The 16,888-nt window shown below is 59.4% G+C and overlaps 1 protein-coding gene across 5 annotated transcripts; it reads right to left on the reverse strand.

The window, feature by feature from the left end:
- Positions 1 to 1,425: 1,425 nt before the first annotated feature.
- LOC107325049 (rho GTPase-activating protein 27) lies at positions 1,426 to 15,716 on the reverse strand. Of its 5 annotated transcripts, none has more exons than XM_015885539.2 (15): positions 15,324 to 15,716; positions 8,969 to 9,358; positions 7,739 to 7,945; positions 7,065 to 7,172; positions 6,909 to 6,976; positions 6,673 to 6,760; positions 5,429 to 5,539; positions 5,243 to 5,341; positions 5,074 to 5,167; positions 4,843 to 4,950; positions 4,669 to 4,767; positions 3,820 to 3,897; positions 3,605 to 3,739; positions 3,350 to 3,455; positions 1,426 to 2,648 (listed from the first exon to the last, which is right to left on the reverse strand). In XM_015885539.2, exons 1-15 carry the CDS (start codon positions 15,609 to 15,611, stop codon positions 2,471 to 2,473), a joined length of 2,157 nt encoding a protein of 718 aa, XP_015741025.2. In that variant the 5' UTR covers positions 15,612 to 15,716; the 3' UTR covers positions 1,426 to 2,470. The 5 variants fall into 5 exon arrangements, with proteins under 5 accessions (XP_015741025.2, XP_085379674.1, XP_015741023.2 ...); XM_085523548.1 differs by having other exon boundaries at positions 5,074 to 5,164; positions 15,324 to 15,715; XM_015885537.2 differs by lacking the exon at positions 15,324 to 15,716 and adding an exon at positions 14,183 to 14,526.
- Positions 15,717 to 16,888: the final 1,172 nt, after the last annotated feature.

Consider the following 16,888-nt stretch of genomic DNA (forward strand, 5'->3'; position numbering starts at 1 on the left):
AGTGTCCCCACTGTGTCCCCAAACATCCCATACCCCATCCCTAAGTGTCCCCATTGAAACACAGGGGTCCCATTGAGCCCCTAAGTGTCCCCATGTCATCCCAAACCACCCCATTACGTCCCCAAGTGTCCCCGTGACACCCCACAGTGCCCCAGTTGTGCCCCAAACCACCCCTGCTGTCACCTGTCCCCATGGGGTCCCACAGCATCCCAATGTCCCTCATGAACGTGTATCCCCACCAGAGTCCCCATGACCCTGATGGTGTCCCTCATGTTCCCATTAGGGTCCCCATTAGAGTCCCCATGTTCCTGATGGTGTCCCCAAGTCCCCATTGGGGCTCTGAGTGTCCTTGATGGCATCCCCACTTCCTTGATGATGTCCCCCACGTCCCCATTAGTGTCCCCATTAGGGACTCCAATAGGGTTCCCATTAGGGTCCCCATTAGGGTTTCCATTAGGGTCCCCATTAGGGTCTCCAATAGGGTTCCCATTAGGGTCCCCATTAGGGTCTCCAATAGGGTTCCCATTAGGGTTCCCATTAGAGTTTCCATTAGGGTCCCCATTAGGGTCTCCAATAGTGTCCCCATTAGGGTCCCCATTAGGGTCTCCAATAGGGTTCCCATTAGGGTCCCCATTAGGGTTTCCATTAGGGTCCCCATTAGTGTCCCCAATAGGGTCCCCAATAGGGTCCCCATTACGGTTCCCATGAGGGTCCCCAATAGGGTTCCCATTAGGGTCCCCAATAGGGTCCCCATTACGGTTCCCATTAGGGTCCCCATTAGGGTCTCCAATAGGGTTCCCATTAGGGTCCCCAATAGGGTCCCCATTACGGTTCCCATTAGGGTCCCCATTAGGGTCTCCAATAGGGTTCCCATTAGGGTCCCCAATAGGGTCCCCATTACGGTTCCCATTAGGGTCCCCATTAGGGTCTCCAATAGGGTTCCCATTAGGGTCCCCAATAGGGTCCCCATTACGGTTCCCATTAGGGTCCCCATTAGGGTCTCCAATAGGGTTCCCATTAGGGCTCCCATTAGAGTTTCCATTAGTGTCCCCATTAGGGTCTCCAATAGGGTTCCCATTAGGGTCCCCATTAGGGTTTCCATTAGGGTCCTCATTAGGATCTCCAATAGTGTCCCCATTAGTGTCCCCAATAGGGTCCCCAATAGGGTCCCCATTACGGTTCCCATTAGGGTCCCCATTAGGGTCTCCAATAGGGTCCCCATTAGGGTTTCCATTAGGGTTCCCATTAGGGTTCTCATTAGGGTTCCCATTAGGGTCCCAATGTTCCTGATGGTGTCCCCATGTCCCCACTGTTGCCCCCTTTCCCCCAGTGGTGTCCCCATGTCCCAGCTGATGTCCCTATATCTGTGATGATGACGTCCCCATGTCTCTCGTGGTGTCCCCATGTCACCGATCCACCCTCACATCCTTAACAATCTCTTTATTGAGGAGCACCGCTCCTGCCCACGTATCCCCACACCCCACCCTGGGTGTCCCCCCCCCCGGAGGGTCCATGTCACCGTCCCCAGCGGTGCCCCCAACCCTCGTGCCACCTTCAGGTGCTGCCCCCCACAGTCTGATGTCCCTGAGTCCTTATGGTACCCCATGGTGTCCCCACAGTGTCCCTATGGTGTCTCCATGGCGGCCCCATGATTTCCCTGCAGTGTCCCCATGATGTTCTCATGGTGTCCCCATTGTGTCTTCATCGTGTCCCCATGGTGTCCCCATGGTATTCTCATGGTGTCTCCATGATGTCCCTACAATGTCCCCATGGTGTCCTCATGGTATCCTTATTATGTCCATGCTATGTTCTCATGGTGTCTTCGTGGTGTCCCTGTGATGTTCCTGTGGTGTCCTTATGGTGTCCCCATGGTGTCCCTGTGATATCCTCATGGTGTCCCATGATATTCTTGTGGTGTCTCCATGATGTCCCTGCAATGTCCTTATGGTGTCCTTTGGGTGTCCCTGTTATGTTCTTACGGTGCCCTTGTGGTGTCCCTGCGATGTCCTCATGGTGTCCCCATGATGTCCTTATTGTCTCCCAGCTATGTTCTCATGGTGTCCTTATGGTGTTCCCATCATGTCCCTGCCATGTCCCCATGGTGTCCCTATGGTGTTCTTACGGTGTCCTCATGGTGTTCCCATGGTGTCCTTATGGTGTCCCTGCGATGTCCTTATGGTGTCCCCATTGTGTCCTCATGGTGTCCCTGTGATGCTCCTGTGGAGTCCTTATGGTGTCCCCATGGTGTTCTTGGGATGTCCTCATGGTGTCCCCATGGGGTCACCATGGTGTCCTTATGGTGTCCCCACGGTGTCCTCATGGTGACCCCATCGTGTCCCTGCTATGTTCTCATGATGTCCTCATGGTGTCCCCATGGTGTTCTTGGGATGTCCTTATGGTGTCCCCATGGTGTCCTTATGGTGCCCCCATGTCACCCTCACTGTGTCCCCGTGTTGTCCCCCATCACACTCTACCCCTCGGGGAAGATGTGTCCGTACTGGTTGAGGATGAGCTCCACCACCTGGTTCTGGAACACCATGTGCACGGCCATGCTGCCCTCCTCGCTCGGTGCCCGCAGCAACGTGGGGCCGAAGACGATGGCGATGCTCTGCACCGACATGCGGTTCTCCTCCTTGAACTCAATCACCCTACGGTGGGATAAGGGACGATGTGACACGAGGCTCTGCAGGACCTTGTGATCCCCAATAGAGGGAACCCCTATAGCCCATCCCTATGGGGCTCTAGAGGACCCCAAACCAGTTCCTATAGAGATACCCAAACCAGTTTCAGTGGTAATCTGGGGGATTAATAGAGTGGTTCCTATTGGGATCCCCAAATCCCATCCCTATGGGAACCCCTAAAACCCATCCCTATGGGACTCTGGAAGACCTCAAGACTGGTTCCTCTGGGGGATTCCAAAGCCTGGTTATTACTGGGCTCTGGAGGACCCCAAGATCTGTTCCTATGGGGAACCCAACACTATTCCCTATGGGGCTCTGCAGGACCCCAAGACCCATTCCTATGGAGATCCCCAAACCAGTCCCTAGTGGGACCCTGAAGGACCCCAAGATCTGTTCCTGTGGGGATATGAGGAACCCCACAACCCATCCCTATGAGGATCTGGGCAACACCAAGACCTGTTCCCACAGGGAACCCCAAAACCAGACCCTGTGTGGGTTTGGGTAAACCCAGAGGCTGGGCCATATGGGGCTACAGGGTCCATGAAACTTCATCTCTGCCTACACAGACCCCCAGACGCCTTTAGATTGGACCCATCCCCACAACGTGGCCCCATCCCCCTCCTGCCTTTGGGGTTCTGGTGGCCCCATAGTGAGTCACACGGTGTCACCTGCAGAGGTGCCCGAAGAGAACCTTCATGGTGTCGTGGTTGGCGGGCGGCAGCGAGCGCACCAGGTCCCGGATACAGCGTCCCTTCTGCAGCGGGTCCTGCATCTCTGCAAGGGGACAGGGTGCAACGGGGGGCAGTGATGGCACCCCTGGTGTCCCCATCCCCATCCCCATCCCCATCCCATCCCATCCCATCCATCCCATCCCATCCCATCCCATCCCATCCCATCCCATCCCATCCCATCCCATCCCTCACTGATGGCAGCGATGAACTTGTCGAAGTGTCCGAATGGGACAAGCGGCTCCGGCAGCTCCCTGAAGAACAGCTTTAAGGCACCAGTGATGACATGGACGTCCTCCCAGCGCCCGTCATCCAGGTCCAGGTGCTCCTCTGTGGGGATACGGGGACACCTCAGACATGGGACACCCATGGGTGGCATCCAGCCCTATGGGCCGATATGGGGACGGTACCGTGGTCCACTTTGTAGCGCAGCTTCTGGATGGTGGCCAGGTTGCCGCTGACCCGGTAGAGCCCGTCAATGTCCAGCCCTGAGGGGTGACAACTGCGCGTCATCCAGGTGACACTGGCACCAGCACGTGGTGCTTTATAGCACGGTCATACCAACACATGGCTCCAACCCAATGAATTCGGGGACACCCAATGGGATCCTCTATCCTCAGAGCTGGGATTTCCCTGCTGAGAACATCCCCACCCCATCCCGTGTCCCCAGGGCTGTCCACACATGGTCATGGGTGGCACCAGTGTGGGGTCATCCAGCCAATGGCACCAATTAGTGCGACTGTGCCACCTGCACAACCCCAACCCAACGGCTTGTAGGGAAGATCCGATGGGAAGACCCTTCAAACTTGGGCTTTCCTGATTGAGAGAAGCGATGCCACCCCATCCCCATGGCCCCATATCTCCACGTCCCTACGTCTCCATATTTCCACATCCCTATATCTCCACATCCCCATATCCCTACATCCCCGCATCCCCATGTCCCCATATCCCCACGTCCCCGCATCCCCATGTCCCCATGCCCCCATATCTCCACATCCCCACATCCCTACATCCCCATATCTCCACATCCCCACGTCCCTACATCCCCATATCTCCACAGCCCCACACCCCCACGTCCCCATATTCTCACATTCCCAGGTCCCCATATCTCCATGTCCCCGCATCCCCACATCCCTGCATCCCCATGTCCCCATATCTCCACATCTCCGCATCCCTATGTCCCCATATCGCCACGTTCCCCATATCTCCATGTCCCCATATCTCCATATCCCCATATCCCCACGTCCCCATGCTGTCACCTCTCCTCTCCACGCTGTGGATGCACTGCAGCACAAAGCGCGGCACGGTGCCGTGCTCCCGCTCACACAACACCTGCAGCGAGCACCCAAAGACCTGATCTGGGGGGCAAAAAAAAAGAGGGTGAGGTGGGCAGGGGTGGGGGGTGAGAACAGGGGACCCCCAGCACCTCCCACCTTTGATGTATCCGCGCTCACGCAGGGACTGCAGCGTCGGCCGCCGCTGGAGGAACTTGCGGAGTTTATTGCGCACTCGGTTGGAGTCACTGTCAGCTGGGATGGGAGCTGTGGGGCAGGGGAAGGAGGGTCACCCATAGGGACAGCATGGGGCTGCGGGGACATCAATGGGGCTGTGGGGACATCAATGGGGCTGTGGGGACATGGGCTGTATGGCACAGCAATGCTCACCCGCCGCCCTCCTCTCCTCGCCCCCCAGCTTCTCCCTTGAGCCGAACTCCGTCCCGCTCTCAGAATCCTCCTCCGTGGGGACATCAGAGCCCTGCTGGGATGTGGGTCAGTGGGGGGATATGGGGCCATAAAGCTGTGATGGGGGATATATGGGGTGGCTGCTCCTCACCATCAGGACAATGCTGTCGTTAATGGCCCGGTGCCACGTGGCCACGATCTGCTCCGAGTCGTGTTGGATGAGGAACTCGGAGCCGTCCCGTGTCCTCAGCTGGGGGTTGGGGGGTGGTTGGGGGGTGACGGGGTGACCCCCCCATGGGGTGACCCCCCCCCGGCCCCACGCCACCCCCCCGCTCACCTCCAGCACGTGTTTCTTGCTGGATCTCTCCTTGCTGGCCCAGCCGATGGCGGCCCCGCGCAGCTCCACCGTGTGCTCGGGGGTGCTGATGGTGCTGGTTGTGGGGTGTCGCTGTGTGTGGGGACACTGGGTCACCCCAGGAACCACCCGGGGCTGTTCTGCACCCTAAATGTGGCCATTAAGGGCAGCGCCGCCCCCAGGCTGAGCGCAATAGGGCACCTCTGTCCCCACCGTATTGGCAATGAGGGGACCCTCCAGTTGTGGGGTCACCATTGACTCCCTGTGTCACCATCCAAAGATCATTGTCACCTTATGGGACAGCCCTGCGATGAGCCTGTGGGGTCTATGGGGTGAGGGTCTGCTGCTGACAGCCCCTTGTGCCCCTGTGTGGGGTGTTATGGGGACGGACCCACCCCAAATCCCGGCTCTGGCTGCATCCCCCTCCAACCCAACCCATCAATGCTGGAGACCCCAATGCACATCCCCACCATGGGGACAGCGTGTCACCCTGTGCTGGCCCCATAAGCGCTGTGGGGTGTCGCAAGACCCCGGTGTCACTTCTGCATTCGGGGCAGGCTGGGGGCTGGGACAGGCATCGCTTCCTCCCACAGATGGGGCTTGTGACAGCAAGGCATGGGGCACAGCACCCACACAGCACCCACACGGCACCTGCATGGCTTATATATACTGCCATGTCCCACAGTGCCACCACATCCAGCCCTATACAAGACCTGTCCTCGTCCCACGGCTCCCAACTCCACCCCATAGATCCTGGCCTTACCCCACTGGTCCTGACCCCACACTGTAGGTTCTCACTCTCTCCCGTTGAGTTCTGCTCTTGTCCCATGAGTCTTGACCCCACTCTACATGTCCTGACCCCACACCATTGGTTTTCATCCTCTCCTATTGGGAGCTACACTTGTCCCTTGGGTTGATTCCATCCTATGGGTCCTGGCCCCCTCCCATGGGTTCTGACCCACCCCATGGGTCCTGACCCCATCCCACAGCCTTGCTCCTATCTATTGTGTTCTTGCCCCCTCCTGCTGGGTGCTGTCCTCATCCCATGGGTCCTGATCCCACCCCACACATTCCTGCCCTCTCCTGCTGTTTTCTGCTCTTGCCCCACAAGTTCTGACCCCATCCCTTGAGTGCTGCTCCCACCCCATGGATCCTGACCCCATCCCATGTGTTCTCTCCCTCTCCATTTGGGTGCTTCCATCCATTTGGGACCCCATGGCGCTCACCAGAGCACCCGCGGACGAGTGCTTGGAGTCCTTGAAGAAGGTCAGGATTCCGCCCTCCAGCACCGTCCAGGACGAGCTCCAGTTCTTCCTGGGGACACGGGGAGGTGGTGGTGGGGGTCTCAGTGTGGGTCTCAGTGTGGGTCTCAGTGTGGGTCACAGTGTGGGTCACAGTGGGGGTCTCAGTGTGGGTCACAGTGGGGGTCTCATCCTTTGCAGGGATGTGGGGACGCACTCACCGTATCCGCTTCCCTCTGTCCATCGTCTTGGTCCTGTTGAGCACCCCGGCCTTGTCGAGGTTTTTGAGCTGGAGGTGAAGGCTCAGGTTCAGCTCTGCCCATCCCCACAGCCCGCAGAGCCCCCCGTGTCCCCCCGATGTCCCCATGGCCGCTCACCTTCTCCTCGCGGAGCCCTGGTGATAGCGGGCTGCCACCGGGCCATGCCAACAACCCGCTGTCCTGGCTGGAGCTGCTGCTGGCGCGATGGTGGAGACCTGCCAGGACCTGGGAGGACCACCAGCCATCGTCCCCATCATCATCATCATCACCCCCATCCCATCATCACCCCATCCCTACACTTCTTCTTTTCCCCATCCCCACCCTCACCCTTAACTTTCATCTTCATCCTTGTCCTCATCCCCATCTCTATCCCCACCTTCATCCCCATCCTCATCACCTTGCCTGTCCCTATCCTTACTCCCATCCCCATTTTCACCCCTACCCAAATCTTCATCTTCATCCCTGCCCTCCTCCCCATCCCCATCCCAACCTCATCTTCATCCCCATCCCCTCATCACACCCATCCCTATCCTTATCACTGTCCCCATTTTCATCCCCATCCATCCTCATCCTCATCCCTATTCGCATTGCCATCCCCATCCTCACCTCCATCCCCACCTTCATCCTCATCCCCCTCCATTTTCACACCCCTCCCCATCCTTGTATCAATCCCTGTCCTTATTCCTAGCCCCATTTTCACCCCCAGCTCCACCCCACCTTCATCCCAACTCTTGTCCCCATCCCCATCCTTCTCCCCCCCCCCATCCCTACTCCCATTCCCAGCCCCATACCGTCTCACTGCTGAGCTGCTCATGGTCCCCAGTGGCTCCGTACCACCGTGGTGACACCGTGAGCTCTGGGTGCTGCCGTGGGGCTGGGTACGGAGCTGCCCCCCATTGGTAGGACCCGGGGGGTGAGCAGCCGTCATCAGGGTCCACCTCCAACTCGTCTGGGGACAGCTCGGGGTAACCAGGGTAATCTGCTTCGGGGGTGGGCGGCTGTGGGGTGGTGAAGGTGAGCAGGAGTGTCCCCATTGCATCCCCATCGTGTCCACATTGCATCCCCATCGTGTCCCCATTGCATCCCCATCGTGTCCCCATTGCATCCCCATTGTGTCTCCATTGCGTCCCCATTGTGTCCCCATTGCATCCCCATCGTGTCCCCATTGCGTCCCCATTGTGTCCCCATCATGTCCCCACTGCATCCCCATCACATCCCCACTGTGTCCCCATTGCATTCCCATCGTGTCCCCATTGCATCCCCATCGTGTCCCCATTGCGTCCCCATTGTGTCCCCATCATGTCCCCACTGCATCCCCATCACATCCCCACTGTGTCCCCATTGCATTCCCATCGTGTCCCCATTGCATCCCCATCATGTCTCCATTGCGTCCCCATTGTGTCCCCATCATGTCCCCACTGCATCCCCATCACATCCCCACTGTGTCCCCATTGCATTCCCATCGTGTCCCCATTGCATCCCCATCATGTCTCCATTGCGTCCCCATTGTGTTCCCATCATGTCCCCACTGCATCCCCATCACATCCCCATCACATCCCCATTGTGTCCCCACTGCATCCCCATTGTGTCTCCATCTTGCGTCCCTCATTGTGTCCCTATAGTGTCCCCACTGTGTCCCCATTGTGTCCCCATCACATCCCCATCATGTCCCCAGTGTGTCCCCAATGTATCTTCATTGCATCCCCATTGTATCCTAATCGTGTTCCCATTGTAATCTGAGTCCCCATTGTATCCTCATTAAAAATACCCACTGTGTCCCCATTGTGTATCCATTGTGTCCCTATTGTGTGCCCATCACGTCCCCACTATGTCCCCATTATACCTCTACCGTGTCCCCACTGTGTCCCCATTGCACCCCCACTGTGTCCCCCCTGCATTCCCATTGTACCCCCACTTTGTCCCCATTGTGTCCCCACTTTGTCCCCATCCCATCCCCACCGTGTCCCCACTGTGTCCCTCCTCTGCCCCCATGTGCCCCCATTGCACCCTATGGGTCTCACCCTGTGCTCCATGGGACTGTAGGGTGTCATCCCCGTCTCCATCTCCCGGGGGTCTTCTCCCACACAATGTGGGTCCCACAGCCCCCCACCTGTCACCGCCCCATAGCGCAGCTCCCTCCCACTGCCCTGCTGCCCCCAGGCTGGGGGGGACGCGCTGGGGCTCACAGTGTCCTCATCCCTCCCATAGGGGCAGTCCCAGGTTGTCTCCCCGGTGCTGGGGTTGTAATAGAACAAATGTCCCGACTCGGCGTCGCGGTGGGTCTCCCAGTCTGTGCTATGGGGCGGGCTGTGGGGCGGGCTGTGGGGCTGTGGGGCTGAGCTGCACACTGCGGCCTCCCGCTGCAGCTCCTGAAGGTTGAGGTAGATGTGGGTTGAGGGATCGTCCGGCTCCTGGGGGGACACAAAGGGGGCTGAGAAATGGGGACCCCAACATCAGCACCCAATGTCAACACCCAACACTGGCATCCCAACATCTGGACCCCAACACCAGCACCCTACATCAGCCACTCTACATTGACACCAAACATCAGCACCCAAAACAACACCCAACATCGGCACCCAACATCAACCACCCTACATCGACACCCCAACACCAGCACCCCAACACCAGCACCCCAACAGCTGCATCCCAACATTAGTACCCCAACATCAGCACCGAACATCAACACCCAACAGCGGCACCCAAAACAATACCCAACACTGGCACCCGACATCAGCATCCCTACATCGGGACCCCAACATCAACACCCAACATCAGCCACCCTACATCGACACCCAACATAGGCACCCCAACATCAGCACCCTATATCTGCATCCCAACACTGGCACCCTACATCAGTCACCCTACATCGGCTCCCAACATCAGCATCCCAACATCAGCATCCCAACATCAGCCACCCAACACTGACACCCCAACACTGGCACCCCAACATCAACATCCAACATTGGCACCCCAACAACAGCACCCCAAGAGCTGCATCCCAACATCAGCCACCCAACATCGGCATCCCTACATCTGCATCCCAACACTGGCACCCGATATCAGCCACCCTACACTGGCATCCCAACATCTGGATCCCAACACCAGCACCCTACATCAGCACCCAAAACAACACCCAACATCGGCACCCCAACATCAACCACCCAACACCAGCCACCCTACATCAGCGCCCAAAACAACACCCAAAATCAGCACCCCAACATCGGCCACCCCGACACCAGCACCCTACATCAGCCACTCTACATTGACACCCAACATCAGCACCCAACATCAGCACCCCAACAGCTGCACCCCAACATCAGCCACCCAAAACACACCCAATGTTGGCACCCCAACATCAGCACCCTACATCTGCATCCCAACACCAGCATCCAACATCAGCCACCCTACATCTGGACCCCAACATCTGGGCCCCAACACCAGCACCCAACATCAGCACCACAACATTGGCACCCCAACACCAGCACCCTACATCGACACCCTACATCAGCACCCAACATCAACCATACTCCATCAACACCCAGCATCAACACCCAAAACAACACTCAACATCAGCCACCCCAACACCAGCACCCAACATCAGCCACCCTACATCGGCACCCTAAATCAGAACCCCAACATCAGCCATCCTACACTGACACCCTACATCTGCATCCCAACACCACCACCCAACACTGGCACCCTATATCAGCCACCCTACATTGGCATCCCAACATCTGGACCCCAACACCAGCATCCCAACACTGACACCCTACATCAGCCCCCCAACATTGGCCACCATACATCGACACCCAACATCAATCATCCTACACTACCATCCAACATCAGCCACCCAAAACAACACTCAACATCGGAACCTCAACATCAGCACCCAACACCAGCCATCCTACATCAACACCCAACATCAGCACCCCAACATCAGCACCCTACATCTGGACCCCAACATCAGCACCCCAACATCGGCCACCCTGACACCAGCACCCAACATCAGCACCCCAACAACATCACCCCAACAGCTGCATCCCAACATCAACACCCAACATCAACCACCCACCACCGGCATCCTACATCAGCCACCCAACATCAGTATCCAACATCAGCAGCCAAAACAAGACCCAACATCAGCACCCCAAAATCAGCCACCCAACATTGACAGCCCAACACTGGCACCCAACATCAGCACCCAACATCGGCATCCCAACGTCTGGACCCCAATACCAGCACCCTACATCAGCCATCCTACATTGACACCCCAACATCAACCATCCTACATCTGCCCCCCAACATCTGCCCCCACGTACCCCAATATCTGCCCCCAACATTCACATCCAGCCGAGCTCCAACATCTGCCCCCCAACATCTGCCCCCAGCCCCAGGACCACATCAGCCCCCAACACGGACACCCCAACACCTGCCCCCCTTCATGTGCCCCCCATCATCAGCCCCCCAACAACATTACGGCAACATCAGCCCCATAGATCCACCCCAACATCTGCCCCTACAACACCAGCCCCATAGATCCACCCCAACATCTGCCCCTACAACACCAGCCCCATAGATCCACCCCAACATCTGCCCCTACAACACCAGCCTCATAGATCCACCCAACTTCTGCCCCCCAACATCAGCCCCATAGATCCACCCCAACATCTGCCCCCCAACATCAGCCCCATAGATCCACCCCAATATCTGCCCCTATAACACCAGCCCCATAGATCCACCCCAACATCTGCCCCTACATCAGGCCCATAGATCCACCCCAACAGCTGCCCCTACAACATCAGCCTCATAGATCCACCCCAACATCTGCCCCTACAACATCAGCCCCATAGATCCACCCCAAAGCTGCCCCTACAACACCAGCCCCATAGATCCACCCCAACAGCTGTCCCACAACACCAGCCCCCCAGCACTGGTCCCCACCATGGATACCCCAACATGGGTCCCCCCCCCCCACAAATCTGCCCCCCAACAGCGATACCCCAATACCTGCACCCAAACTCACTGGCATCCCATATGTGCCCCCCAACAAACATCTGCCCCCAACATCTGCCCCCCAGCATCAGAACCCCAAAATGAGCCCCCTATATCATCCCCCCAACACCATCATCCCATAACGCATCCCAACCCCAGCCCCACTCCAACCATCTGGCCCCACATCTGCCCCCCAACATCTGCACCCCTTAATGCTCCCCATTACCAGCCCCCCAACGTCACCATCCACCCCATCCATCCCAACATCTGCCCCCAACACCCGCCCCCCATTGACCCCCAACGTCTGACCCCACTCCCTGCGCCCCCCAACCTCTTCCCCCCCCCGATCCCCCCGCCCCACACCCCACACACAAACTGAGCCGACGGCGCCGTCACCGCACCCCAAAATAACCACCTGCTTCCGCCCAGACGTGTGGGGCTGCATGTGGGGCTGCCTATGGGGCTGCATGTGGGGCTGCCTATGGGGCTGCCTATGGGGCTGCTTATGGGGCTGCATGTGGGGCTGCCTATGGGGCTGCATGTGGGGCTGCCTATGGGGCTGCATGTGGGGCTGCCTGTAGGGCTGCTTATGGGGCCGACCCACCCTGAGCCCCACACCGCGGATGGGACCCCCGGATCCGTCCCCCAGCTCCATACACCCCAACTTTCTCCTCTTCCCCATTTTGCCCCATTGCATCCTACAACCCTCAAACCGGCCCCACAGTTTCCTACCCCCCCCCCAACCCCCCCCCTATGGGTCACAACAGCCCGAGGGGCTCTGAGGGGTCTCCCGGCCCCATAACAGTGGGACACAGCCCCATAGGGTGCGTGACCCCGAGCAGGAAGAGGCAGCCGCTGTTACCCTTTGCTCCTTTACAACCTACAAAGGTAATGGGGACAAAGTCTCAGCGCTGCAGCCCCGCAGCCCCATATCGCCCCACATCGCCCCATAGCTCCACACAGCCCCACACAGCCCCATATCGCCCCATAGCCCCGCAGCCCCATAGCGCCCCGCAGCCCCATATCGCCCCACACCGCCCCATAGCTCCACACAGCCCCATATCGCCCCACATCGCCCCATAGCGCTGCCCCCACCCCCCCGCCCGCCCCATACCTCGCCCCGGTGCATCGGCCACCCCGCACGGCTACGGGATCGCTGCAGCATCCCGGCTCTATGGGGTCAGGATGATCCAATGGGATCCGAAATGTTGGGACCCCCCCAATGGGCGCAGTGGGGGGATGCTGCGCTATGGGGAGCGCTATGGGGAGCGCTATGGGGAGCGCTATGGGGAGCGCTATGGGGAGCGCTATGGGGAGCGCTATGGGGAGCGCTATGGGGCCGGGTGGCTCCGCCGTGCGCTTCCTGTCGGCGTTATGGGGCGGAAGAGCAGCGCTGCCCCAATGCGGAATCACCTCGTGGGGGGGGCTGTGCATATAGGGCTGTGCTATGGGGCTGTGCATGTGGGGCTGTGCATGTGGGGCTGTGCATATAGGGCTGTGTATGTGGGGCTGTGCATATAAGGCTGTGTATGTGGGGCTGGGAAACATCCCATAGGGTTTATCCCACCTGGGCAATGCCTGCACCCCAAAGGTGCTTGGGAAAGGTGAGGAAAGCACAGCGACAGCAAAACCCCACAGCTCTGCCCCATAGCACAGCACGGCCCCATAGCACAGTGCAGCCCCATAGCACAGCCCCATAGCACAGCACCGCCCCATAGCACAGCCCCATAGCACAGCACAGCCCCATAACACAGCACAGCCCCCATAGCACAGCACAGCCCCATAGCACAGTGCAGCCCCATTAGCACAGCCCCATTAGCACAGCCCCATTAGCACAGCTCTGCCCCATAGCAGCTTATGGGATGAGCAACAGAGAAAACCCCAATGGCAAATCTTAAGGCAACAGGGACGGGATGAGAGTGTGGGGCTGAACATGGGGGGTTTGAATGTCCTGTGGTGTGGGGTTGGATTTAGGGTCGGCTTTAGGGTTAGGGTCGGGTTTAGGGTTGGGGTCGGGTTTAGGGTTGGGGTCGGGATCCTGATGGTGACATTGGTCCCCCCCATAAGTCCACGAGTGACCCCAAAAGAGTTGCTGTGCCATGGGGAGGCCATGGGACCCCACTGCCCCCGCTGTGCCCCACAGAAGGGCCGCCCCGACTGTCGGATGCCCCATAGATCGGGGATCAGCCCCACACCCACCCCACACAACGGACCCCCCCGAAGGGCCCCTCTTCACTTACCTGGTGGGCGCTGCTCGCTGTGGGGTGGGACCCACCTGCTCCCCTCCCTCCCCAGGTGCCACCCGCCCCACAAGGGCGGAGCTGCCGCCGTTTCCCTGTTAACCCTTTTCTGCCTCTTTTCGCCCCATAACAGCGCCGGGATGGAGGGACCCCATGGCCCCATTGTGCAGTGTCACATAGGGGGTAACGCACCCAGCAGCCGGCCCCACAGCCTGCCCCACTGCACCGCCACTGTGGGGTCCTCAGAGCCCGACAGGGGTAACTGGGGGGTGATGGCAGTGGGGGGACGGGGCTGATCCTACAGCCCCACATCCAGCACCCATTGCAGGCACTGCCCGTCCCCACGGCCCCTATTGGCACATCCAACCCCAAAATGGGGGGGAGGCCCCAGCCCCAAATCCCCCTGTGACCCAAATCCCCCAGTGACTGTTGGGGGTGGAGGGACCAAAACCCCACAGGGATGGGGACAAAGAAAACCCAGAGGGATGGGGATGCAGGGACCCTAAAGGGATGGAGAGACCAAAACCCCATAGGGATGGGGACACAGGGACCCCATAGGGATGGGGACTGCAGGCCCTGGGAGCCCCCATCCCTGTCCCACCCCATAGGGAACGGGGACACCAGAACCCACAGGGATGGGACACAAAACGGTCTGTGGGCACCGAACTGTGGGGTGCCCAGTCCCTGCCCCACTGCCACCCCCAGGGATGGCATAGTGTGCCCCATAGATGCCCATCCCCTATAGCCAGCCCCATAGGGGACACTGATGGGACCCAGGGATGGCATAGTGTGCCCCATAGATGCCCATCCCCTATACCAGCCCCATAGGGGACACTGATGGGACCCAGGGATGGCACACTGTGCCCCATAGATGCCCATCCCCTACAACCAGCCCCATAGGGGACACTGATGGGACCCAGGGATGGCATAGTGTGCCCCATAGATGCCCATCCCCTACAGCCAGCCCCATAGGGGACACTGATGGGACCCAGGGATGGCATAGTGTGCCCCATAGATGCCCATCCCCTACAGCCAGCCCCATAGGGGACACTGATGGGACCCAGGGATGGCACACTGTGCCCCATAGATGCCCATCCCCTATAACCAGCCCCATAGGGGACACTTATGGGATGCCACATACCTGCGCGTCCCGCCGTCCCTTCGCGTTCTCCCTGTGCTGTGGGTGCCCATAGGGCGCCATGTCATGGTACAGCGGCTGTGGGGCGGCCATGGGGGGCAGCTCCTTGACGTACTGAGCTGGGACGTAGAAGGGCCTCGTGTCGCCATCCCTGCGGACGTGCCACCAGTGCTGGTTGGTGCGGCCCAGCAGCACGTAGCGCTCGTTGGGTTGGATGGACACCACGGAGCCGTCCTTGGCGCGATACTCGAAGCCGTATTCCACCAACACATAAACCTCCTCCGCCTCCATGTTGGCCCTATGGGGCACAACGGGGCCCGTCCCGCCTCGCCCCGCGATGGGGCCCCGTAGCCCAACCTATTTCCTCCTCCCTTGAGGGAGGGATGGGGCCATGGCGGCCACGGGATGCGGCGGTTCCTGAGGCAGGAAGGGCCCAACCCAGCGGCACCGGGGTCTGTGGGGAGGGAGGGGGGGACTATGGGGTCCTCTGTGGGGTTGGGACCCTCTTGGTGCCCCATCATGGCTGCGGGGTGGAGCTGTTGGGAGGGGGATGTTGTTATGGGGTTTGTTTGCTTGTGGGCTCCTCTGCCTTGCGATCTGTGGGGTGGTGGGCATTGATTGTGGGGGTCCCCAATGGGGTTTGTCTCTTTGTGGGGTGCTACTATGGGGTGGGCAGGAGCACCCCCAGACCCACTGCTGGGAAGGGAGAGGTAGGGGGAGGTAGTTGCTATGGGGCAGGGGCACTCATCGTAGAGGTCCCCAATGGGGTCTGTCCCCTCTTGGTGCCCCATCATGGCTGTGGGTTGCCTTGGGATCTATGGGGTGGTGGGTGTCGATCGTGGGGGTCCCCATTGGGGTTTGTCTTTTTGTGGGGTGGGGAACATTGATCCCAAAGCTCCTCAATGGGGTTTGTCCCTTCCGTAGGTCCCATATGGCTCCAGGCATGGGGTGGTGCTATGGGGTGTTGCTATGGGGTGCTGCTATGGGGTGCTGCTATGGGGTGCTGCTATGGGGTGGGCAGGAGCACCCCCAGACCCACTGCTGGGAAGGGAGAGGTAGGGGGATGTAGTTTCTATGGGGCAGGGGCACTCATCATGGAGGGCCCCAATGGGGTCTGTCCCCTCTTGGTGCCCCATAGCGGCCCCATGTGTGGGGTGCTGCTGTGGGGCAGCAGATATTGGATCCTGGGGGTCTGTGGTGGGGCTGGTCCTCTGCTGGGGTCCCACTATGACCCACATGGTGCTGTGGGGCGGATGGATGGAGGGACCCCCACCCCACAGCTGGGAAGGAGAGGGGTGTGACACTGGTCCTAGGGGGCTCCAATGGGGTCTGTCCCATCACCCCATCATGGCCCCTAGAGTGGGGTGGTGGGCTGCGATCCCAAGGGTCTCCAATGGGGTCCCAAGTGTGGGGTGGCGCTATGGGGTAAATGGGGTCAGACCCATGGCTGGGGGGTGGGAACACGGCACTGAAGGGCTCATGGCGCTGATCCTGGGGGTCCCCAATGGGCTCTGACCCCCCATGGGGTCCCAATACAACCCAATGTGTGGGGTGCTGACCCCACTATG

Source organism: Coturnix japonica, chromosome 24, assembly GCF_054131305.1.
Source record: "Coturnix japonica strain WE chromosome 24, WE-NBRP24, whole genome shotgun sequence".
NCBI lineage: Eukaryota > Metazoa > Chordata > Aves > Galliformes > Phasianidae > Coturnix > Coturnix japonica.